Source organism: Rattus norvegicus, chromosome 8 (assembly GCF_021556685.1).
Source record: "Rattus norvegicus strain SHRSP/BbbUtx chromosome 8, alternate assembly SHRSP_T2T, whole genome shotgun sequence".
Classification (NCBI taxonomy): Eukaryota; Metazoa; Chordata; class Mammalia; order Rodentia; family Muridae; genus Rattus; species Rattus norvegicus.
The window spans coordinates 53123024-53145811 of NC_141541.1; the positions used below are offsets into that span (position 1 = coordinate 53123024).

Genomic DNA, 22788 nt, shown 5'->3' on the forward strand with positions numbered 1-22788 from the left:
GTGGTTGGTTCTATCCACTGTCTCAGGTATCCACTGGGGCTCCTAGACTGCATCTTCTGTGGATAATGGGGAATTAGAGTACCTGAGTGTGCTGAGTGACTATGTCCAGAGTCACAAGAGCACAGAATGAAGAGGCAATTAAGAGATCAGGAGTAGGTGGCTTTGAAGCAGGCGTGTGTGTGTGTGTGTGTGTGTGTGACTGTGTGTCTGTGTGTGACTGTGTGTCTGTGTGTGACTGTGTGTGTGTCTGTGTGTAAATGTGTGTGTATGTGCATGTGTGTCTGTGTGTGAATGTGTGTGTGTGTCTGTGTGTGTGACTGTGTGTGTGACTGTGTGTGTGACTGTGTGTAACTGTGTGTGACTGTGTGTAACTGTGTGTGACTATGTGTGTGTGACTGTGTGTGTGTGACTGTGTGTGTGACTGTGTGTGTGTGTGTGTGACTGTGTGTATGTGACGTGTGTAACTGTGTGACTGTGTGTGTGTGACTGTGTGTGTGTGTGACTGTGTGTGTGACTGTGTGTGTGTGTGTGTGTGTGTGTGTGTGTAGATGAATGTGCTCTGTGGATTGAACTCAGGGCATGAACATGCTAAGCTCTACCACTGAGCCATGCCTTCAGCATTAGAGTAGATTTCTGAGGCCATGAGCTTACTGAGTAATCAGGAGAGGAAGGTATTCCTAAGAAACTGCCAAGGCAGAGATGCACGTGCTGTACAGGGTCCAAAATAACTGTGATATGGACTGGCTTGGGAAGGGATAGGGCAAAAGAGAGAGTCAGTAAAATGAATCCCTACCTTGTACCCCACAAGTTGCCATGTGCTCTACAGATCCACTGAGGATGGCAGTGAATGGAAGCTTGTTCTCATGCAACATTCTCTTTTTGCCAAACCCCCAAACATGTTCTTATTGCTGCTTGCAAACTTGTCAAATTGAAAACTTTAATACACTTACAAGTCTCCTAGAGGGGTCTTGTAAAACACACCGCTCTTGACTTCTTGAGCTTGGCATGAGGGCTGTGACTCTACATTCCCAACCAGTTCCCAAGTGGCACCATAGAGAACAGAAGGAAATCCTACTTTGAAAAATTGGTTTCTCGGTGAAAGCCTGTAGCTTGGACTATGCACTTGTAGGATTCGTTTGGATTATTTCGAAGTTGACTTCTCCCAGCAGGGTAGGTAATTGAATGCTGTCCAATAAAATCTTCAGTGATAAATGGCACCTGGCAGAAATGCCAAAACCACAGGGCTTCACTTCCAAAAAAAGCCCATCTTTGATTATAGTGTCATCTGTCTTTAAAACACTTCTGAGTTTCTGCTTCCTGGACTCCTATTGGCTCCTAGGGAAGGCTTGTCCCCTTGCAACAGATGACTACTGGGGCCCCAGTGGGCTATGGGAGGGTCTGACATAGCCCCTATCTCCTGGTCCCTGACCTGGCTACTACTCTTCCTTGATCCTGGAAGTCTGAGCTGGCCCAAGGCTCTTTGAAGTCTGAGTACTTTAGTGATTCTTAGCCAAATTCTAGGGAGAAGCCGAAGAATAGAGGATTGGTTTTTTGTTCGTTTGTTTGCTTTTGCCTCCGTTGACACTTAAATAGAAGCTTTGAGATATAGCATGAGGTCAAGTGAGACAGCAAAGCAGTTTCCTTCAGTTTCTGAGCCTCACAAGGCACCATAGGCTGCATCAAGGAAAAAGGAGGAGGCCGGCCGCGTCAAACTAAAAATCTCTGCTAGCGATCAGGGCTGAAAAGTGACTGTAGCCTGTAGCCGGCTGGTTGGTGGTGCTGCAGACTTGGCTGAATGAGCCTGAGCAGAGCTGGAGGTCCGAGTGGTGCCGGTCTAGCCCCCTGGGCACACACCTGTAAAAGAGGCCTCGGGGCCCTAGGGTGATAGGGGTGGACACTGGGGGATACTCCTAAAATTTATACTCGTGCACTGTGGCTCCGTGCAGGGGCCATGGGAACTCCCTCCGGTGGAGTGACAGAGGCACCGGGGACAGGGTCAGTGCACCATTAAGACCTGTCACCTTCTGTCTTCTCACAGCCCTGCCTTGAAGCACCAGTTAGCTTTGGGTCTTGCGCCGCTGGGGCAGTTTTCAGAGATGGGGCTGAACTTCTGAATACATTCATCCCCCCAGCCGCATCCCTGGGTACCCAGTCAATCGCCTCCTGGTTAGTGAATCTCAAGTCTCCACCGGGCACTGCGCAGAATGCTTAGCTCTTCCCCGTGCTGTGGAAGGCTCCTTCATAGTCTGCTCTTAGACTGCATCAACTTCAGGGAGGCCCCTGGAGTCTCCTTGCCCGTCATAAACTACGTGGAATAAGAGGGGCGGGGTGGGGGAGGTCAGCAGCTTCCGAAGAGCTTGAATCCTGAACATTGGACCCAGTCAGTGTTAAGATCAAATTGTGATTCCTCACTGTGGACAGATAATGTGCAGAGCTAACTATGATTTCTGTATAAGGGTCTGCCGTACTTGGCTCTGTTCTACTCCTTGCTTAGGGCCACTTCTCTCCCAAGTTCTTCTACTTGTGACGATCTTTATTTTCCCCTCCTTTGAAATAAGCTTCAAACATGTGACAAAGCCAAGGGAAATGCACTCCAGGCACCTCCGATTATCTGGGACCATCAGCCACGCTACCCACTGGGTGTTAAAAACACAGACATTATCTTTACGACACCTGGCAACATTAATTATTTGTTGATACAATCAGTGTTCAGTTCACACTCACTCCCCGCTCGCTCCCCTTGTCTCAAAACCTGTTCCTTTCCTGTTGATTTGTTTGAATCAGGGTCCCTCAAAGATTCGTGATCAATTCTCTTGTCAAAGTCTCTTAGGTATGTGTACGTCAGCCTTCTTTGACATGTTCTGTTTTCTGTGGAAATGCTAGAGCAATGAGGAAATCACTACCTCCCAAGAGCTTCCTGCCCACTCTGCTGAAAACCCAAACAGCTTCTGTCCTGGGTGTGTGTTTACATCTATCTATCTATCTATCTATCTATCTATCTATCTATCTATGTATTTCCCTCCTTCCCCACCCTGTGTGTGTGTGGGGGGGGGCATGTGAGCACAAAGGTGCCACTCACATGTGTTGAGGTCAGCCCATAACTTGCAGGGATCAGTTCTCTCCTTCTACCAGGTGACCAGATGTGTTCCAGGGGATCAAATTCCTGTCATCAGGCTTGGAAGTGGCTTCGAGCACCTTCCCCCACTGAATCAACTCATAGGCCTTTAGTGCATATTTAAATGATAAAAAGGACTTCCTTACAGCCCTTTGGTTTAAATGGATGGCTCCAATAGTCTTTCTTTTTTACTTTCTTTCCCTCCCTCCTAACCTCCCTCCCTCCTTCCTTTCCTCCCTCCTAACCTCCCTCCTCCTTTTCTCCCTCCCTTCCTTCCTTCTCTTGCAAGGGTCTTGCTTTGAAGCCTAGGCTAGCTTTGAACTGCTATGAGTTCACACCAGTCCTGTTCAGGTTTCCCTAGTGCTAGGACTGCAGGCATGTGCCACCTCACCTAGAATTCTCTAACAATTTTCAAAATCTAAAAATCATTTCAAATGCAGTAGAAAGGCAAGATTTGATTGAGCTCTGAGTTTAGAGGCTAAATTTTCTGGCAACTTAATTTCTTCCAGGAATATCTTTTTTTACGCCCTCCCACCTGCTTTCTGAAATCCACCAACCACAATATTTACTCCATCCCCTTTTTTTTCTCTCTTTCCCTTACACACCACCCCCCTCTCTTTTTAGCAGCCACATACAAGTCGGCCATATTAGAGAGATGGAAATAAAGCTTCCTTAATGTTGCATATGTCTTTGAAGTACATCCCTGCATTTTCTTTTTTAGCATCTAACCATTCCTCCCTTGTGGTCCTTGGTCCCTCAATCACCCTTTCCCACAGCCCACCCGCCTAACATCACAGTCTCTGAAAATGCACAGGGATGCCTGGCTACCTCGCCCTGCCTTCAGTCTCACGGGGCTCAGTCTGTTTTTCTCTTTGGGTAAGTTAGAACCACATCTGCATGCTCCTAAGGGTCAGAAGTGCAGCAGCAGCTGAAAGAGGAGGGGGCAGGGGGCAGGAGGGAAGGAGGAGTGTGAGCGCTTCCCTCCGTGTCCTTGGGAAGGGGCGTGCTGGGGACCTGGGACAGCTGGGACTGCCGGATGCTGGGCTTCTTGGTCACAGAAATGTTGACATGGGGGTGAGTGTTGCTTGGGGATGAAAATGATCAATTTTATCAGGAGGTGGTTTTTTTCCTGTGGATTTCCCTGAAGTGGACTCATGTGGGGGTGGGGCAGAGGTAGGCTGCTCTGTGGTCTCTTCAGGGATTTTTCATTATATTATTACTATTATTATTATTTCTATTATATTTTCATTCTTAGCCACTTCCCATGAGAGCTCATAGGAGTTGCTGGTTTATTTAAAAGTCTCTTTTTTTGTGAGCCTTGTTCCCTGGAGTCTGGTGGCTTTAAAGGAGAGAGTGTTCTGGAGAGTTGGGGGCAGAAAGTTGAGCCTGTCCCACCGATGTGTTGGGATGTGTGTGGGAGGAGGTGGGTATCAGGCTTGAGGACGGGCTCTGGGTTGGGAGGAGAGGCTTCCCTCAGTGTAGCTGCTGATGGAGCAGGCACCCCTGGCGTGGGCCAGATGGAATGGATGAGGTCAGGTGGCCAGGATCCAGGAAAGAGGAGCAAACTGTGGTGGAACCTATGAAGTTTGTTTAAAACCCATCTCAGTGGTGCAGCCCAGCCTTGCAGACCACCCTGTAGAGTGGTCCCAAGGCCAGTTTCATAGCTGAATACCTAGAGACCTCATACTAGGCAGGTCCATTAGGAGGTTTGTAAGCCTGCTCCCCCTGCCCCCCCCCCCCCATAAAGTCTCAGCTGGCCTCGAACTTTCTGTGGTTCCCTGTCTCTTTCTCTTTCTGAGTGACTGGGGTTACAGACAAGTGTCACTACGCTGGCTCTAAACCTGCTTTATGGACAGCTCTAGTCCTGCTCTTAAAATTCCCTCTGCAGTGCCTGAGGGTCAAGTCTAAGAATCCTAGGTTGGAATACTCCCCATTACAAACTCTCTCAATCTGTCTGTCTGAGTCTGTCTGTCTGTCCCTGTCTCTTTGTCTCACTCTCTGCTCTTTCTTGGTATGCTGGGTGGTATATCCCCCCCTCAACCCCCCCTCACCCTCATGCTGGGTATTGGGCCACAGGGATAAACAGAGACGGGAAGCAATCCCAGTGACCCGTAAGACAAAGATCTAGCTGGACCCAAGTTTAAAGCTACCTTTTTGTTTTACGTTATAACCATGGGCAAGATGCTACCTACCCCGAGTATCGCGTCTCCCATGGGTGACTGGAGACTGTCTCTTGCTTGGTGAGCTTGTGACCTGACACACAACAGGGGCCAACAGTGACAGGTCTTTCTGAGTGCTTCCCACGAGAGCCCCGGCACAGCTTATTTCATTAAGCCCTCTCTTTCTCAGCAGCTACTTGTGGCAGATACTGTGATTCCGTTTGTGTTCTAGGGTGGAAACAGAGGCACAGGGAGGCTAAGTAACTCTTCCAATCAGGTCATGTGACTGGCATGAAGGAGCTGAGATTTGAACTCCCCTGTATCTGAGTTAGCACATTATTTTAATATGGGGTTCTACTGCCCCCAACATTCAGGAAGTGGTACTACTCTGTTAGCATTAATTGGCGAAGAGTCTCAAATGCAGGCTAAAAGGGGGAGTGGGGATGGATCTGAATTAAAAAATAAATAAAAAGAGGCAGAGGTGGAGGACAGATCTTCTCTCAGGCACTGGCCACAGCCTGGTGCCAAATGGAGGCTGTCTCTGGCAGCCATATTTAAGTGAATGAGGCCAGGGCCCTGGCAAAAGGCCCAGCCGACCTTGGCTTAAGGGAGATGACGCCTTGGATGGCCTGGCCTCTGCTCGAGGACTGCAAGGGGTAATGGGAAGAAGTGCACGCTTCGACTGGCCTGTGAGAACTTCTGGAAGCTGTGAGGAGGCATGCCCCTGGCAGTCCATTCCTTAGGCAGTGGAACTTGGATGTCTGAAGTAGCACAAGGGAGACCACAGATATTAGGAGGGACAGTGAATCAGAAGCAGGTGACAGGGGGATGACTGTAAGATAGCAGACAGCTAGTTCCACGACCAGCTCCAGAGTGCTTCTCAAGACTATCAGTTCTTCAGCCACTGGCCTGGTCATCAAGGTCTGGGCTATATTTGAGGGGACTTAGAGAGTAGCGTGTGGGCTTCAGTTCAACTCTACGAATTTGCCGCTGAGGGCAGGACCTAGATTTGGAGTAGAATGCCTCCTCCCTGCCTACCCCTACCCCTGGCAACAAAATCTTATTGAGCACTCACTATGTGCTAGATGCCTTTCCGGACTCAGGGATACCAACGGGAATAAGAAGGAGTTCACCGGAGCCTCTGGAGAGACACAGATACACAAGCAACCTCTGAATTTTATGTGCTTTAAGAACGTTGGGCACCCTAATGCTAGAGGTCACCTTTTGCTAACAGCTGTGTGCCAGGGACCGTGCTAAGCTTTACACATAAAGCATGTCGTTTAATTGTCTCATTGGCCTCAGAGGGGTTATGTCCCCTGCGATACAGATGAGGACATTGCAGCACAGGAACCCAAAGAGCTTGCCTGAGGTCATTATCAAGATCTCTAGAGTCCTAGGTGTGGATACTCTACCACTTGTCTCCCAAGTCAATGGAAGAAACAGGAACCTGGTTGGGAGAGGACCAAACACTAGGGAAGATGTCACCCAAGTTGGGCCTTATGAGTGGGGTTTGGGGTTTATGTGGAAGAACTCCAGGGAGGGGGGGGGTGAACAAACATCCAACCTAAAGCAAAAACCTGAACAAGGCCTGGTGGAGGGGAGACAAGAGGAGACTCCGAGCTTTGGAATCACTGGAGTCCTATGCAGGGGTGGGGTCTGGCCGGAGATGAGCCTGTGGTGTGCAGCTGGGCCCCAGATGGGAAAGGCCATCTGGGAGCCCCACCCAGGTGCCAGAACTCCGCCCTAGAAGCAGCGGGAGGCCACTGGGGTCTTGGAGGTAGGGAACACGGATACAGCTTGGTTCTAGCTGCCTGCGGAGGAGACAAGAGGAATGGAGGGAGAGCAGGTGGGGTTAGACATCACGTTTCCCTTTGCAGCAGGAGCTGTCTGAGGACAGTTTCTCCTCCCTCCTTCTCCTCTTCTCCCTCCCTTCCTCCCTCCCCTTTTTAAAAATCTTTTTTTTCCTCAAAAGATAAGACAAGTGTATAGATTGCTTTAGGACTGGAAGGAGGAGTGTTTGTAGAGAGTGCCTGGCAGATAAGTCCAGGGCGGGGTCTCTGCATGAAGGACCTGGGAGAATGGATGGCCAGGGCCTACAGGACCCAGCTCTGACCAGTCCTGGGTTGCTGTACTCTAGTATCTCCTTCCTGTGAGTTGGAAATCAGGAGACCTAGACCTCAAACCTGGTACCAAATAGGACTTTGGGAAAGTCGATGGTGGAGTTCCTTAGCAGACCACTGTCTGCTGAGGATTCTGTGGTGGGGGATGGGGATAAGGGGAGGGGGGCGGCAGGAGCTGCCATGTTCATATTAGGACACCTTGGACAGACAGTAACCCCCCCCCCCAATGTCCTCACCTCAGCCCTGTCAGGAGTCAGGTGACATGGATTCAGGTTCTAGCTTCATTGAGCCCTGGCTGTGAAGTTGGGCTGGTCCCTTGATTCCTTTGTGCTCCACTTAGTCGGAAATCGGTTGTGTCCTCAGCGAGGTAGCCTTGGAATTCAAGGTGGCAAATACAAGGTGCTGGTAGCACTGAGGGCAGTTATGATGGAAGGTCCGACCCTGGGCCTCGATCAAACTCTTGGCTCTGGCCTTGACCAATGCTTCCCTGAACTTAGTGAGCGTCTAAACTGCTGAGAGGTTCAGGCCTGAGATTCTCATGAGGTCTGGGGCTGAATCGCGGACCAGCGGGTCTCTGTTCTCTTAGTGTACTCATAGCCCCTCTTTCCTCACAGGAAAAAGGATGGCACTAACTCTACAGCCCCGGAGGTCCTCCTAGCTCTGGCCTTCTTTACTGGGCCCCCCTCCCTACTCTGTTCCCTGCAGATGGGACTGGGTGGTTGACATCTTGTGACCACTAGAGGGCACACAAATCCCATCTGGCTCCTCTCGAAGAGCATGTGCAGGGGGAACCCGCATTGCACCTTTCTCTGTCCCCTGCCATTAGCCTGAAAATGCCCTCCCTCCCCTGCAACTCTGACACCTGAGGTAGCTGGCTCCTTCTAGATGAGATGGGACCGGAAGGAGATGTGAGCTGATATTCAAGTTCAACTGCGGGGTGGGACAGGCGGAGAAGGGTGGACTTCACAGAGCCAGCTAGTTTCACAGAGCATCTTTGTGGGGAGGGGTGGCCCTGGGAAGGGGGAAGCCCTTTCAAGGAAAGGGTTGAAGAGGTTGGAGTGCCCGGCATAGAAGGTAAACTGAGGACAAGCCTCCATCGGTTCTTTTCCTTGGGTTTCTCAGCCTCTGCAGTGTGGGGGTGGTGTTAATATTTTCTGCACACCTCCTCCTCGCCTGGCACCATGCCAGGTACTTTTAGACTCGATATGAAAGTGCAAGGGCTGAGAGCTGGGCTTTGTTCCTCTTGGGAGGAGCCCCATCAGCTTCCCAGCTGGCATTTCCCATTGCGAGCATTTGAGTGCTCAAGTCATCGAGTCATCAGTGAGCTGTGAGGTTCATAGGCCTGCCGCCATCCAGGACTTTGGTGGGGGATTCCCAGGCCAGTGGTCCTGCCTGTCCATGGACTATGAGCTCTGCAGGCCCTTAGCAGGGATGTGCTGAGCAGAAGGGTGCTCCGGGCAGGTTTAGCTTCTCTGCTTGCAGGAGGCTGTACCTCTGCTTCTGGAGGTGGGACCAGCAGGTTTGTGGGAAAAACCAGGATCCCTGCGGCCTGCCTCCTTAGGTAGAACTGGGGTAAGTCCAGTCCTGAGGTATCCTCAGGCCTAGAGACGGCCCCACCTCACCTCTTAGCTCTTTCTGTCCCCAAAGCAGAAGTTTAGGAGACGGCAGTTAATAGCAGCTGTCATTTGCTGAACACCCAGCACTTACTTTAGTCACTGTGACTACCCGGTGACAGTGCCGTGAAGGAGGTTCTCTGGAGGTGGAGGCTGAGGCATGGGAAGGTGAAGGAGACAGCGCACACTTCTCATAGTTAACCGGGGACAGCTGGGGCCGAACCTAAGCGGAATGGGGAGGGGGGAGGCATGTTTCTGTCCATATCAGTAGCTGTGATCTTCCTTCAGCTGGAGCCCCCCATCGACCACACCCCACCCTTAAACTCCCCGAAATCATCCCAACTCCCATGTTCTGCTGCTTGGCCTGGGCCTTGCCCAACTCTGACCTCAGGTCTGAACCATGCCCTGTCTTGTTCTTTCTTAGGCGTGTGAAGGTCAACCCAGCCATAGGAATGTGGCTCTTGATATTCCGAAATGGCTCCTTCTTTCTCTTGAGTTAGATGCTGCCTGAATGTCATTCTACAGAGCCTTGTCCCCTGGCCACCCTTAAACTCCCCTCTGCCATAATGTATCCTTATAGCCCATGTCATGTAGTTCTCCAGACCGCCACATTCTTATTTTGGTTCTTGTCCCTTTATGTCCCCTCACCAGAATACAAGCCCCACAACACAATGACTGTGCCTCATACTAGTGACAACTCCCAGGACCTAGGTCTAAAGGCAACCTGGGACACAGTAGATAATTTACACGTATTTAGTAGGGTGAACGAATGAGGATGTGGTTCTGTTGGTAGAGTGTCTTGCATTTGATCCCCAGCAGTGAATAAACTGGAGGGAGTGGGGCACCCTTGTAATCCCAGAACTCTGGAAGTGGAAGTAGGCAGGTCAGAAGTTCAAGGTCATTCCTAGCTGCATAGCTAGTTCCAAGATAGCTTGGGCTACCAGAGAAGGACAGGCAGATACCCCCACCCCACCCAACACCCCAAGGCCAAATGCAGCAAAAACCAAACCAAACCAACCAACCAAAGAAGCAAACGTGTCCCATATCACAAAATAATGAAAACGAATTTGTGAATGACACTGACTGCCACTGCCCAGGTTTTGACATGAGCCACCGCTCTGCCCGACCTATGCCCCCTGCCCTGTCCGTACTAAGCTAATTTTTTAGAATGAAGTTTTAACGGTTTTGGCAGATGGTCTTGGAATTAAAGTTTGGGCTAGTCTGAGGCAGCCCCGAATATACCCGTGGAGTGTTTTCACACCGTGACAGTACATGCCACCAGTACTTCAGAGAGATTTCTGTTCCCACCCTGCCACCTGCCAACCTGAACCAGCTTTTCACCATAGGGTTTCCAGGTCAACATTTCCCAAAGGGGAGATCAACCATGTAGGCCGATCAGCAAGTCCTCAGAATGAACCTCTCCTTATGGGACACCTCTTTCTCCCTATCTGCTCTCTTTCTTGTCTATGCGAGCCTGGGGATCATCAGTGGCTTGTGCTGGGCCAAGAGAGAGTGGGGCCTTCCCAGGCTCACCCAGCATTAGCCGTCTGCCCTGCGTGGACACTGAGGCTTCCCCCTGAGGGGCTTTGGCACAGCAAAAATCATCTGAAGTGGGTGGAGAAGGGGAAACTGAGGCAAGCTCAGTGAAGCCTTTGTCAGGGAAACGGCACTGAGGTAAGTAGAGGCAAATACAGGGTCTGCCCACAGTGAACTTAGAACAAGATGAATCCGTTTGGCTGTCCCTGGCCTGGTAGACAATTTGATGGGTCTGTTCTATACCTGTTCCGTTCCCCTTCCCCTCCTAAGGTATCCCTCATGGGCTTTGCCTTCCTGACAGCCGTAAGGAGCCCAGCCTGTTGCCCTCTAACTGCTCTCTGCCTCTCTCCATCTGTTCCCCATTGGCTCTAGAAGGGTTGCAACCCTCCACCAAGCATCCTCATCAGGTTGTGGTTCTATCCGCAGTGCCCTCGGGGCGGAGCATGGAAGTCACAGTCCCCACCACTCTTAGTGTCCTCAACGGGTCTGATACCCGCCTGCCCTGTACCTTCAACTCCTGCTATACCGTGAACCACAAGCAGTTCTCTCTGAACTGGACTTACCAGGAGTGTAGCAATTGCTCAGAGGAGATGGTAAGTCCTGGTGGAGGAGGCAGTGCGGGAAGCAAAAGCCCCAAAGCATGAAGCCCACCATTCCCATGCCCCAAGAGGACTCTGGGTGGGCTGTCTGATACGGAGGGCATGATGTCACTACAACTGGATGGCCCTTCCAGGACTTAAATGCACGGGCAGAGGGTGTGTCCCCACGATCCTCACAGCCTCTTGTTCACTCAGCGCTCATACTATCCGCCCCTCCCCTCCCAGTTCCTCCAGTTCCGAATGAAGATCATCAACCTGAAGCTGGAGCGGTTTGGAGACCGCGTAGAGTTCTCGGGGAACCCCAGTAAGTACGACGTGTCAGTGACTCTAAAGAACGTGCAGCTAGAAGACGAAGGCATTTACAACTGCTACATCACCAACCCTCCAGACCGCCACCGTGGCCATGGCAAGATCTACCTGCAGGTCCTTCTAGAAGGTAAGAGTGACTGGGCTGCTGTGAGACCCTGACCCTTCTTCACAGATTAGCTCAGGGCACTTCAAGGAGGCTGTGACTCCCATCTCATCTTCGGCTGCTTGCACTGGAGGAAGACATCCGTGCCTTCTCTCTTGAGAGAACGAGTCAATCACGATTAAAACCTTAACTGTGCCCATTGTATGGATGAGGAAACTGAGGCTCAAGAGAATACATTTCTTAAGATCACAATTCCTAACTTGTAGAATTAGATTTGAGTCTGATCTTAATGTCCGTGATTTTAAATATTCTGGTGTGGGGGGAGTGGGGGTTGGAGAGGCTTTTGGAGGAGGCATGGTGGGGCAGTGATCTAGGTTGCTTTGACTTTGATTAATGCCCTGTTAATGGAGAAGAGTCAAACCGTGTCCCCTCCTATTTTGGAGAGCAAGGGCTAGAGAGGGAATTTCCTTCTCAGCTCTATGATTCTGTTTCCTCTCCCCCCCCCCCCCCTCAGTGCCCCCAGAGCGGGACTCCACGGTGGCAGTCATCGTGGGTGCCTCAGTGGGGGGTTTCCTGGCTGTGGTCATCTTGGTGCTGATGGTGGTCAAATGTGTGAGGAGGAAAAAAGAGCAGAAGCTGAGCACGGATGACCTGAAGACCGAAGAGGAAGGCAAGACGGATGGCGAGGGCAACGCGGAAGATGGCGCCAAGTAACCGGAAGCTTGCCCTGAAGCCCCTTCCTGTGTCCCGTCTCCTCTCACTCTCTGCCCTGTACAGTGTGACCCTGCCTGCTCTCACTTGGTGTGCTTCTCTTGAATAGGACCCCAGGATCGACCTGGGGCCTCACTTCCAATGCCCCCACTCCCATACCAAGGACGACCTCCCTCCCCTTCATCTGAAAACTGCCTTGGTATCTGAGATACGCGCGAGTCCCAGGGAGAACAGAGAGGGCTCTAGCCTGTCAGTCTTTGAGGAAGAAAGACCTGTGTGGTCCCAAAGACAGGATTGGGGAAGGAGGGCAGTGGGAGAAGAGGCCGTCTGCCCGTCTTGTCTAGGGTTTGGTCTTGTGGTGATTTAAACCGTGGGAATGGCAGTGTGTGTGGTGGGGGATTCTGTGCTGATCAGAGGCACCATGGGAATGACTCGTGATGATAATGGCTTTGCTGTATTCCTCTGGCTACTCCTAGCCAGTTACAGCCATCAGCTGGGGATGAAGGTGGGGTCCTACCATTTGTGAAAGTATTATTTAAAGGGATGACTGTGCATTTCCAGGGCACTCAAGAAAAGATAGGGCTGAGGCATTTCTGGGCAGAGCTTTGGCCCAGAGAACTCTGTTCTGGCCTCATTTCTATCACTAGCCACTCCCAGAGAGGCCCTGGTTTACTGTTGGCTACTGCTCCCTTGGGGATGCTGGCAAGAGCGCTACTGGAAAAGCGGCATCAGGTAAGATCATATGCTACCCTAGGGATGCTCCTTAAGAGACCTGTGAGGGCCTGAGGGGTACGGGCTTCACTGCGTACATGTGGCTGCCTTCTCCAACAAGATGATTACCTTGGTTTCAGCCAGCAGCTGCCAAACCTCAGAATGGGGGTGTGTTTTGTGTGTGTGTGTGTGTGTATGGGCAACTTCCTGCAGGGCTTTAGTTTGGGGGTTTCTGGCTGCCCTTGGCAGGGGTTCTGTCTGGCTTTTGGCAAGAAGGAAGAGAAGGCTGGAGAGCATGTAATATGAGAGCATTCTGGAGGAGCCTGTGAGCTCTGCCCCTCCCCCACCCCCAGAGCTCCCTTTATAGGGGAGAAAGTCGCTCCTGTGGGAAAACAACTTTCACTGCCATTTTACTATCATTATAAGGGACTTGTTAAGTCCAGAAATGGGAGAAAGGCAGGGCAGAAATGGCTAATCGGAGAGCACCGTGTTAGGACACGCTCAGAGAACTGGCACAGAGCCTCCTGCAGACTGAAGTTCCAAGTGACCGACAGAAGCTAAAAGTATTGCCCATGTTCTGGCTCCCTGGTCCCTGGTTAGAACAAACAGAGCTTCCTGGTGGGAGAACCTTGAGCCTAGGAGGTGTTTGTACATGGTAGTGGTGGGGTCCGTCTAGCCCTGCTCCCCTTCCCAGAAACTCAGCCCCCACAAGCTCAGGGTAAGTAAGCTGTTCAGGGTAGGGAAAGAGTGTGGTAGAGACAAGACCAAGACAGTCTCAGGGACCAATACTTGCCTCTGCTTATCAGATAGCCACTCGAAGAGACAATGACAGCAGATGGAAGGTTCAGCTTAATTCATTTCAACCCAACAACCATTTACCGAGTTTATGCTGTATTCCAGGCACTGTGCTGGGTGCCAGGGGTGCATACAAAGCCATAACAGAGTCAGGGACTGCCAAATCTGCACTGTAGGACCAAGAGTAAATTTTTCTTCCTTCCTTTCTTTCTTTCTTTTTCTTTTCTTTTCTTTCTTTCTTTCTTTCTTTCTTTTTTTTTTTTTTTTTTTTGATGCATCTACTTCCGCCTCCATAGCCACTGCTTCCACAAGAGGTCAGGAGGATGAGACTTTTGATTTGGGGGTTTGGGAAAATAAGGCTGCAAGGGGAGGGGGGAAGGTACTGTTGGAGAGGGTACAGAGGTCATGTAGGTTGGGCATGGAGTAGGGGATGGGTAAGCAGCCAGAGGACTCCTGGGTAAGGTGAATCTAACCCTTCTGGAAGTTCTAACTCTTTGGCTCAGAACCTAACTGCCAGAGAACACACTGCCAATGGGAGTGGGCGAAACCACCAGGGTGCCTGGAGCAGGTGGATACTGCCTATCCTTCCAGCAAGCCCACTAGGGGTAGAGAGATGGGTCATGGGCTCCTCAAGCCAGCTGAAGCCAAGGGTGGTGGTGTTTGGTAGCTTGGAGCAGCCAGTTTTCATTACCTGGCACGTGCCGTCTTCTTTCACGGTGCACAGACAAGGGACTTGGCTTTTGCAAAGTCTCCTAACATTTTGGGGGGAGTGGTTACTTGGGCGATTCCCCCAGAGGGTTGTACTAATAAGTGGCCTCTTAAAGAGGTAAAGTTTCTAGGGGTCTCTTTCTTTTCTGTCCTGACGGAATGGGGTCCAGGGAAAGCAACGCCTGTCTCTGGATCTCATGGGCTGGGTCAGGGGCCATTTTGCCCCAGGTACTTGCCCCCATGCGCACTTTCTTAAACCCTACGTGAGGGCCTCTGGGCTTGAGGTTGGGAACAAAACCAGGCTTCTGTGAGGTGGGGTGGGAAACTGTGAGATGTAACTACAGGAGCCGTTGCTCAAGCTTGCTTCTTAGCTTACGCCAGCGAACTGCTCTCTTGCTGCAGTGTGGGCTCCGAGCTCTGCTCTTGGCTATGTGCTCCCACCGCTGTGCTCCCCGTCTCTCCTGCCTCTCCTGCTCTCCCAGATCCCCCTCCTCAGGTCCTATCTGCCTCTGCCTCCTAATTAAGGGCCACTGCAAAGAAAGATTGGCAGGCTAACCCGAGGGGTTCAGCTCAGGAGAACAAAGCACAATATTTCAGGACTGAAAATGCCTTGCGGTGCCTTGGAACTGGCTTTGGAAGAGAGTTGTCTGCCCCTCCAGCTATGGGCTCGTCAGCTAGTCCCGCTTTATCAAATGGAAAAGCTGATTGGGTCCGTGGTTGCCTGTGAGTCTCCTTGGGAAAATTGGGCTGCTACCTACCTATAAGATCAGGTTAAGCAGGTAGGCAGGTAGAAATACCGACCAGGTCCAAAGATGTTAGTCCCAGGCCATAGGAATGGCTTGGTGCAGTTGGAACGGGTGACAAATTAAGAAAACTTTTTTTTTCCTACATATGTCTTAAGAATAGACAGCCTTGCTGTGCCTCTTGCTGATGTCTTCCTTTATTGAAGCTTGCTGATGCGACTGTACATAGCCTTTCTATATAGGTAGAGATATATTATACATACATATAAAACATCTCACTGGGGCTGGGGATTTAGCTCAGTGGTAGAGCGCTTACCTAGGAAGCACAAGGCCCTGGGTTCGGTCCCCAGCTCCGAAAAAAAGAACAACAACAAAAAAAAAAATCTCACTATGCCCACCCCAAAAGTTACACTGTGGGGGGAGGGTGTAATCACTTCTCAGTGTTTCCGAGTACCAAAGGTTCCTTAGGCAACGTTCTGTATGGTTTTTCAGGGGGAGAACCCAGCTGCATAGCAAGGGCTCACGCTCGTGCAGGTTCTACGTCCTGTTTGGTGGTTGGGAGGGGAGAGAAGCTTAAACAAATGGCCTTCTGTGACCTGGCTGCTGGGAGCAGGCTGGATTTCTTTAGCAGTTTGTCGGATTGCTTGGGGCTGTTGGCTGCAATAAACACACTGTCTCCCCCCGGAACATCTCTCGCGTGTGGCTTTCTTCCCAGGGTGCAGACTGGGGTAGGGGAAGGGGAAGACTTTGCTGATGGGAAGCCCTGATGCTCATTCTCCACGACGCCATGCACACTGCGGGGTGTGAAGGCCTCAAAGCACTTGCCTGGCAAGGAAGAACGAGGTCTACCTACCCCGATCCCCCGGAGGACTCCGCCACCCTCCACGGTAAGCACCGGCAGACAGTGAGCACCCACTTCCGGAGAGACTTCCGGTTATTCTTGGGATGAAGCTGAGCCTTTAGCAACCAAGGCGGAGTGCTCTGAGGATGTACTTTCCACAGACAGATGGGCCGTCCTTCCTGCTCCTGGGTTCTTACCAGTGCCTGACTGGGCAGACAGCTCTCACGCCTGCTCTGTTTGTGGAAAGAGAGGATGACAGCTGATCAGACTGCCCCTGTGCAGCTTCGGTGGGGAGGGAGGCTGGTGGGAGGTCAGGCTGCCCCTGTCTCATCTGCCTGTGTACCACTGTATCCTGTATGCCTGGTGTTGAATCAGCCTTAAGACATTCAAGGACCAGTGAGGTGGCTCGGTGGCTAGATCGCTTTGTCACAAAACCCAACAACTTGGGTTCCATCCCTGGGACTCAGGATAGAAGGAGAAAACCAACTGCATATAAACACACACACACACACACACACACACACACACACACACACACACACAAAATGTTTAAACCGTGTTCAAGCTCAAGGCCAACTTTCTGTTTGGGGTCTCCACTGTCTAGAGGCTTAAACTTTCTGAATGTCCAGGAAAATGTATAAGTAGCATGTCATTTTTCTCTCATATTTCTGCCTGTCCTCTGGTGGCCTGGAGACCCACCTTGGTGGTTATTGGTCAGGATTAGTAAACCTGATGCTCGTGTGACCACAGGTGTTACTGAACGGAGACACCAGGAAGGAAGCAGCAGTGTTAACCAAAGATGGCCAGCCATGGTCGGCATTAACAGAGCCAGAGGACTTTCATTTAGAGGGGTTCCTATTCCCTGGGACAGGGAATGGAGACATGAGTCCTTCTGAAGGCAGGATATCAGAGAGGGTGTCTTTTCTCGAGAGAAAAACCAAGGCAAGAACCTGAGTAGAAGAGGTGGACACAGGCCCCTGACACCCTGTCATGTCACCAGTAGTCTCCTTTTTACCCCCTAAGAATGCGTGGTCAGACTGTGCCTGGCTTCTAGAAGGTGGTGATTCAAGTATTTATCCTAGTTTGATGTCTGGGTTTGGATGGGACAGTTTTGATTGTCGCTCAAGTTGCCTTGTGGGAAAAGACGGTCCTCATCCTACTTCCTGCTCTGATTGGTCAGGTCACAGACTTTCCTCATCCTACATCCTGCTCTGATTGGTCAGGTCACAGACTTCCCTCATCCCACTTCCTGCTCTGATTGGTCAGGTCACTGGCTTCCTGAGTTCCTCAGACAGGCAGAGAAGACCAAACCAAGCCGTTCCTTTACTGTCCTGATAGCCACCTGTGGGATAGGAATCTGGACCACAGGAATGCAGCAAGTAGATATTTATAACCTCAGAGATGGGAGGGCCCCACTGAATACACAGCCAGGTCTCCTCATTGTCATTAAGGGGAAACAGAGGACCAGAATTGGCTTACAGCTGAATGTTGAATCAAGAATAGAGAAGGTCTTGGAGTGAGCAAAAAACCCTGCTTTTCTCTCCTTTCTGCATCCCCATCTAGTTCTGGGCTTAGAATACCTCACCACAACAGCCCATGATAGCCCACCTCTTGCCTTGTCCCTTTCTAGTGGCCTATGTTGGTGTAGAAGAGGTTCGTGCTTCCTTAAAGGCTAGTTTCCAAAGCAGAAGTTCAGAGAAGGGAAGTCATGGGGTTGGCTGATGGCAGGGTCAGAGCCCTGCTGGTCTTTCTTCCCCAGGCTGACCTGATGTCCATGTCCAGAACCCACTTTACTGATTCTGTGGGCGTGCTCACCAGCCCAGCCGGCCTTTTATTGGCTTGTATGCCTGCTCTTTGTGGGTTATGGCTCTCCTGCCCGTCTTGCAGGGGAAGGGTAGCATCCACATACTTAGGTGAGAGGAACCCAGGGCAGGGCCTGATCAGTGCACACTGGGCACCTAGCCGTATGACAGATGGACAAGTTCCCATTGTGTCTCTTGGCCTTCGCCACTGTCACCTAGGGGCTCAGAAAGGTCCCTGTTGCTGGGACCACTACAGGAACTCTTCCAGAGAGCCCTGGTGGCTTGCCCTCCCCCTTACAGAGCCTCGCCCTGAATCTCCCAAAGTTCTAGTCATTTCTCATATCCAAGGTGCCAGCCACCTCTGAGGAGAGGCTCCCACCAGAGGATGAGAGTTCCAAGGACCCAGGAGCCGGGTGTCCAGCCGGGACCCATATCTTGAACTGTAACACAGCATACAGAGGACTCAACCAAGGGCCCCATTCTCCCATAGGACAGAAAAGACTCCAGACTGAGATGGAGGGGAAAGGCTGCAGGTGGAGGGAGAACAGAGAACCTGAGAAGTGGGGACCGAGTTGGCCTGGTGATAGTGTTTTCCTTCCTCTAGCAATAATGACCTTGAAAGTCCAGGCGATGCTATGGGGAAGGGAACCTAACAGAGCCTGGACACTGACCTTGGCTACTTGGGATTCTGTGGAGGGGGGCATCCCTTCTAGTCCCAGCAAAGTACATTTATCTCAACCACAGCAGCCTCTGTTTCTTAATTTATCCCAGCAGACTGAGAGGTTCCCCACTCTCTCTCTACATGGACACAAGGGCAGAGGAAGATGGTAAGCTTAGCCGGGAAGGGAAGTGAGCATCCCAGCTGTTGGCAAACCTAGCGGGGAAGGCTCTGTGAGGGGAAGGCTGTGGCCACACGGATCAGACTGGTCTCATTCTGCCCAACGCGAAACACTAGGACTGGCTGGCAGAGGCGGCTATTGATCCGGTGGAGGTCAGCCGTGCAGGCGATGAGTTTCCCAAGGTAATGAGACCTCCATCCCCAAAGGTATTCAAGCACAGCTTTGGAGGTGTTGCCAAGAAGATTCAAGTATGGCTAGTACCTTTAGATAACCTTTAAGACTACTGACAACGGCTTCCAGCCCTCACTTTAGGACAACGCTAGAAGCAGGATTTACCCTTGATTGCTTGGAGATACATAAGGGCATTGCTAATCCCTTCATCTTTCTATTCAGCCATGATCTTCCCCAGGCCTTCTCTGTACCTCTGTACCTCATTTTTTAAAATATTCATTTACTTATTTAGTATGTGTGCGTGTGTGTGTGTGTGTGTGTGTGTGTGTGTGTGTGTGTGTGTGTGTAGGTCAGAGGACAACCCATAGGAGTCATTTCTCTCCTTCCACCGTATGGGTTTGGGGGCTTGAACTCAGATTGTCAGGCTTACCATGGGCAAACACTGAGCCAGCCCACCAGCCCTGTTTTCACTCCTTACTGACATCTTCTTTTCATAATTCAGAAGGGTGGGGGTGACAGTGTTGTCACACCCCTAGATAGAATGAGAAAACAGCTGGAAGACGGTGAGATATTTGAAGCCAGGTGCTTCTGTGGAGTTTTCCTTCCAAAGATCGAGCCAAGTCTACTCGCCTCCTTTGGCCTGCCTGCCAGGGCTGTGGATTCTCCTGTCTTTACAGATAAGACTAAACATAAAAGATGAGAGTCCTCACCCTTCCCCCATGGGTGTTTCTTTCCTTCTTACCTCTCTTACTTAGCTTTGCCAGTCTGTCACATTCCTGCCCTGCCTGTCTCATAGTATACTTTCCACTGGGGTTTGCCCCGTTGGTAGGACTAGGGATAGCTTTCATGTCCCACCTCAATGGGTTTGAATGACAGCTGGCTAGACCTGTAAGAGCAGCCACTATTTATTAAGTACCTGCTGAGTCTGGCACTGGGCTAGGTACTCTAGGTCAGTCTAGCTAATCGTAAAGACAGGCCCCCAAGTGCTCATTCCTTTCTTATTTCTGCTGTAGTCAGCATATGTACAGACAAGGGGGTGCGGCTGGGAAACTGCAGAGCTGATAAAAGGGCCAGGGCCGCACGAAGCCGGAAACCATCACTTTATAGCATAAGGACAGTGAACTGGCTCGCTGAGGTGACAAGACTTAGAGGCAGGTGGAGGAAAAGTTGAGTTGGGTCAGCTCCAAAATGCTCATGGGTGACGTAGGGGTCAAAGGGAGCAGAGGCAAAGCTTTCCCAGAGGCCTCTAGTGTCCCATTTGGACCTGGCGCTCTGCCTCCCCGCTTCTCTGTGTAGGTGGCGGCCTCTGCTGGCCACCTTCTTCCCTCTCCGCCTCTAGCTCCTCCTGTCACCACTGTGCCTGTGAGTCCTTATCCACATGGCCAGAACTCTCCCAATCCCTGATTCCTCAGCAAGTCACACTCTTATTTCCTGAAGCTGCACTCCACCCCAGGGAAGATCCCCCCCCACCCCCACTCAATGTTTCCTTTCCACTTCCCCTCTTCCTTTTTCCTCCTCTTCACTCTATCCACTCTCCTCCTCTTGCATGCTTCCTCTCCTAGCTGTTCCCTCCCCAACCCTCCAGCCCCAACTAAAATGTTGTGGAGAGAACGGATTAGGATATTTAGTATCTTCCCTGGTACTCGACACAACTTTGTATCTTTATATCATATCAGGTGCCCATTTGAGGGGCAGGATAGAGTCCCGGTTTCTAGGAGCACATGTGGCCACTTAGCTGCTATGACAGTCTCATAATGGACAACAGCTGCAATGTATTACAAAACTTCCTAAAGCATCCAGCTCCCATGCCTCGTGACCCCTGGTCTTCCACTGATAAGAGGGCAGGGCACTTGGTGACCCAGGAAGCAGTTCAACATAGGTCTGGGTTGCTGGTTAGGGTAGCTAGGATTCTGTCTAGGGGCTTCAGTCCCCACCCCAGTGTGGTCCCCAAGAAAGAGGCCCAGGACTCACCTATCTCTGAGCTGCTTCTAGGAGTGGCCACACACCTCTCTCCAGCTTGGGACTGTCCGGTCAGCATGTCTCCGCTCTCGGGATGGTTTGGCTCCCTCCCTCTACCCTCCTCCTTCCAATGAGCTCATCTGTCTGGGGCTCCCCATCCCCCCTTGCTTGAAAGGATGTTTGGATAGAACCTGAAGAAAGGAAAAAGGGGGAGGGGTTGGAGGGAGGGACTGCTTACCTGCCTATACTCTGAGCTCCTAGGAAGTGAAGGCAGGTATGAAGAAAGAGAGCTCTCCTCAAGAGGAAGGGTTAGAGAGAGTTTAGCTTTATACCAACTCACTAGTGTCCTGGGAGCCCCGGTTGCACTGAGATGGCCACGCAGCATCCTTTGCTGGACTGTTCAGCCACGTGCCTGCCTGCGGGTTGGTTTGGTGCATGCTGTCTTGTTAACTCTCTCAGCACCTGCCAAAACTTCTGTGGATGCTAAGACGGTGGCTGAGTGAGGCAGCCGAACTGAGCCAAGGAGAAGATGTGAGCACATTCAGATACTACAGAAAGAGGATCCCAAACATTGGCCCGGACAGCATCAGCTTAAGCCCCCACCCGAGTGGCAGAAGAACTTGTGAGCTTTTAACTTTAAAATGCAGAGAATCCTGTGCTTGTAGTTGCTCTGTCTGAGATGGGGACCCTGCTTACAAGCGGAGGGGGGCCCCCCCCCCGGGATAGGCAAGATGCAGATGCAGCTCCTGGTAGGGATCCACGGTCTGAAGGAAGCCATAAGGTGAGGAGAGCGTAGGACCAGCTCCCTGCAGAACCCACAGTCAGTGGCACTATGCTTAAGTGCCTGCAGTACCTGCAGTGTCCTGGGAAGAGTGTGAGGGCTTCTGGGGGAGGAGGCCTGGGAGAGGAAGGCAGAAGACAAGGGCAATGGGGGAGCAAGACAGAGAGGAGATAGCCTGCCAGTTCCTGCACCTGAGGGAGAATGCCTCTCAGAAAAGCTCTGGGACCTCATCCTACTCTTGGCCCCCTTTTCTCTCACACAGGGTCCTGGCCCACCGGCTGGGAACTGATAGGGGAGGTCTTCCATCTGCTGGCAGAGTCACCTGTAGAAGGTGATCCTGTGGAGCTAGTGAGTGTCTTCTCGTGTCAGAACCCCTGGGAGGCCTTCATTACTGTGATCCTGACTCCTTTAGGTGACGCCTCTGGATGTTTCCCTGTTCCAAAAATAGGGAGCCCCCCCTCACCTCCCTAACTCTGTTCTAGCCCCTAAGGAGGCTTAGGGAAGTGGGCTTTCTGCTGAGTCTGGCCAGATAGAGTTTAGGAGCTAACCTACCTGAATTCCCAAGGAAGCAGCTCCTTCTGCTTAAGCCTGGGCTTCCTCTGCCAGCCTGAGGAATGGATGATTGTCTGACAGCCCATCGGCTCTGGTGCACCCTGTCTCAATGGCCCTGCAAACTTCAAGGGAGTTCTGAGCCAAACCACCCAGACCTGTGTGTGTCACCCATTCCCAGGAGTCGGTATTGCCAGGGACACTACTGGCTGTGCCTCCAGATACCCGTGTCCCTGGAAGGAAGGAAATGTTCATTTCGTTTGCTCTCCCCTGACTAGAGGTCTCTGAGAGGAAAGAAGAGTCTATCTGGTGGGACTTTTTTAGCGTTTCCCAAGAGTGGGGAGGAGGAGTGAGACCTTCCCTACCCTGCCCCTTGGCCTCCTCAGGAAGACCCTCCTAGCTCTGTTACTGCAGTGGCTTTCTGAGGTTTCTGAGAGGGCTGTGCTCTAGGAATGTAAGAGCTTCTCAGCCCACTCCTGCCTAGTGTTTCCCAAGTCCTTGTTCTGCCCAGCTGGGGGCCCTGCTAGTGTTCAGAGAACAGCTAGGAGTGGGAGGCGTAGAAACCAAACATCAGAGAGGCACCAATCCTAGATTTACCCGTGACTCTGTCTGTGACCTTGGCCC

General features: G+C 51.4%; 1 protein-coding gene across 2 annotated transcripts; it reads left to right on the plus strand.

Moving 5' to 3' along the window:
* Positions 1-3740: 3740 nt before the first annotated feature.
* On the plus strand, positions 3741-15909 carry Scn2b (sodium voltage-gated channel beta subunit 2). 2 transcript variants are annotated; one of them, NM_012877.2, is given in 4 exon segments: positions 3741-3991; positions 10970-11136; positions 11368-11578; positions 12069-15909. In NM_012877.2, coding segments are annotated over 4 exon segments (648 nt in total). In that variant the 5' UTR covers positions 3741-3921; the 3' UTR covers positions 12269-15909.
* Positions 15910-22788: the final 6879 nt, after the last annotated feature.